Genomic DNA, 2,018 nt, shown 5'->3' with positions numbered 1-2,018 from the left:
ACCTTATAAATGACCCTCTAACGCTTCGCTACGCTCCCACACCGTTACGCCAAGCAACAACCAGTCAAGAACAGCACAAAACCAACTCACACATACTTGCTCCCAGTGCTGAGGAGTAACATATCGACAAGAAGTGCAGAAACAATGAGACCAGGAGCAGGTTTCAATGCGACGGCGGCAGCAACGAAGGCTGCGGTAGCTCCTCTGGCCGCCGGCGCCGCGCACTCCGCGTGGCACTCGCCGGTGCCGTACCTCTTCGGTGGCCTGGCCCCGATGCTCGGACTCATCGCCTTCGCCCTTCTCATCCTCGCCTGCTCGTACTGGAAGCTGTCCGGGTACCTGGAGGGCAGCGCCGGCCGCGGTGACGAGGAAGGTTCCGCCACCGACGGCGCCAAGCCGGTGGCGTCGGACCTGCCACCAGCAGCGTGGGAGGAGAAAGTACTGGTGGTCATGGCCGGCGACGTGAAGCCGACGTACCTGGCCACGCCCATGTCAAGCAGAGACCGTAGCAGCAAGGGAGAAGAGGAAGAGAAGAAGGTGTCCATGGCCGCCATGGCTAGCACCAAGGATGCTGGTAATAGTGAGCACAGTCAGAATCGGAGAGAACGAGATGACCACCACCTCCCCTAGGTGTGAGTTTTGCACCCTGTTCCTTTTTAGGCTTAGGTGAGCTGGCGGTGAAGCCTTTTGATTCTTCCAAATAGGAGAAAGTTCATCTGCAGTTCTGGACTATGCAGGGAGAGCGTAACCCCGGTCAGAGCCATGTTTTTCGTGGGGTTCTTCAATTTTCGCAATGACCAAATGGATTAGATCGGCAATCAAGGTCATGTTTTTGTGGATTTATCTCTAACTTTTCCCATAATGGGAGTGGAATTACAGCATGAGAAATGCAGCTTTTGATAATCTTTTTGTCGCCTGAGAAATAGTTGGTGCTCTATTTCCTTTCCTTTTGTTTTCTTGCCTTGAGTAATGGAAATGGGCATATTTTTCTTCTTTCTTCCCTTCCTTTCTATCGTGGCCAATAGACCCCGTGTGTGTGTGTAGGAATCAGCAGGTAGGGCACACACTTCGCATGTATGAGCAAATCAAGGGCAAAGTGGATGGGAGTTAATCGTTTCCGGCAGGACAGGACGCGGTGCGTCGATGGGCATACTTCTCATGATTGCGAATATATGATAGGATCAGCCGATCAGGGGGTACTCTCACTCTCAGGAGAGGAGACTTGCTTGTGCTGTTTGTTTCCTTGTGGCCAATATTGTTTTCAGGATATCCAGAGTCAGCCAATCTTGGGAGACAGGGCCTAGTGAGCAGATTCTTGAAGACGATGTAAGACATCCTCCATGATGTGAACTGTTGACCTGCACCAGTCACTAGGAGTCTAGGATGAATGTATGCTGCTATCACCAGGGGTATGATTAGTGCTTGGAACGATACCTTGGCGCCCAGACCAAACCACGTCTACAAAAGTTTGAAACGGCCGCCGGTGGCCGGAGGCGTGCTGATTCTGTTAGATGCTTTTGGGTTAGGTCGTGGCAAAAAAAAAATGTCAATAGGAGTAGGTCGTGGCAAAAAAAATTGGACGTTCGAGTAGGTCGTGGCAAAAAAAAAACAGGTCTGTGAGAAACATTTGAAAATAACATTGTTCACGCCCAAATTTGTCTTTTTTGCCACACGCTCCTCGAATGTCCAAATTTCACCAAATTTTGCACGAATGTCACGCAAATGGGCATCTTGCTTGCAAAAAAAACAGATTTTTTATTGGACTGTGCTAACCACCAGTCGACTGGTGGTTAGCAACAGATCCGGACGACCTTCGATCAATTCTCCCGTTCGTCCCGCTGCGTCGTTCTAGCTTGCATGCATGCATCTTCATCTTATTTTTTTTCTGTGTGTGTTCAGTCCACTAGCAGTTAATTAGAGTTGCTAATCATATACATGCAGAAAAAACAAAAATGATGATGTCATCAAAGATTCTTGCCAATGCAAAAATTCAAAATGTTTTGTAGCACAAATCGTCG

The 2,018-nt window shown here is 49.2% G+C and overlaps 1 protein-coding gene across 1 annotated transcript; it reads left to right on the top strand.

The window, feature by feature from the left end:
- Positions 1-56: 56 nt before the first annotated feature.
- Positions 57-937, top strand: LOC119293379 (protein GLUTAMINE DUMPER 3-like). The gene has a single exon (XM_037571873.1). The coding sequence runs from the start codon at positions 145-147 to the stop codon at positions 628-630; it is 486 nt and encodes a 161-aa protein (XP_037427770.1). The 5' UTR covers positions 57-144; the 3' UTR covers positions 631-937.
- The last annotated feature ends 1,081 nt before the right edge of the window (positions 938-2,018 follow it).

This window comes from Triticum dicoccoides, chromosome 4B (assembly GCF_002162155.2).
Source record: "Triticum dicoccoides isolate Atlit2015 ecotype Zavitan chromosome 4B, WEW_v2.0, whole genome shotgun sequence".
NCBI classification, from domain to species: domain Eukaryota; kingdom Viridiplantae; phylum Streptophyta; class Magnoliopsida; order Poales; family Poaceae; genus Triticum; species Triticum dicoccoides.
The sequence above is the reverse complement of the archived record's forward strand: the minus strand, read 5'-3'. Positions and strand labels throughout refer to the sequence as shown.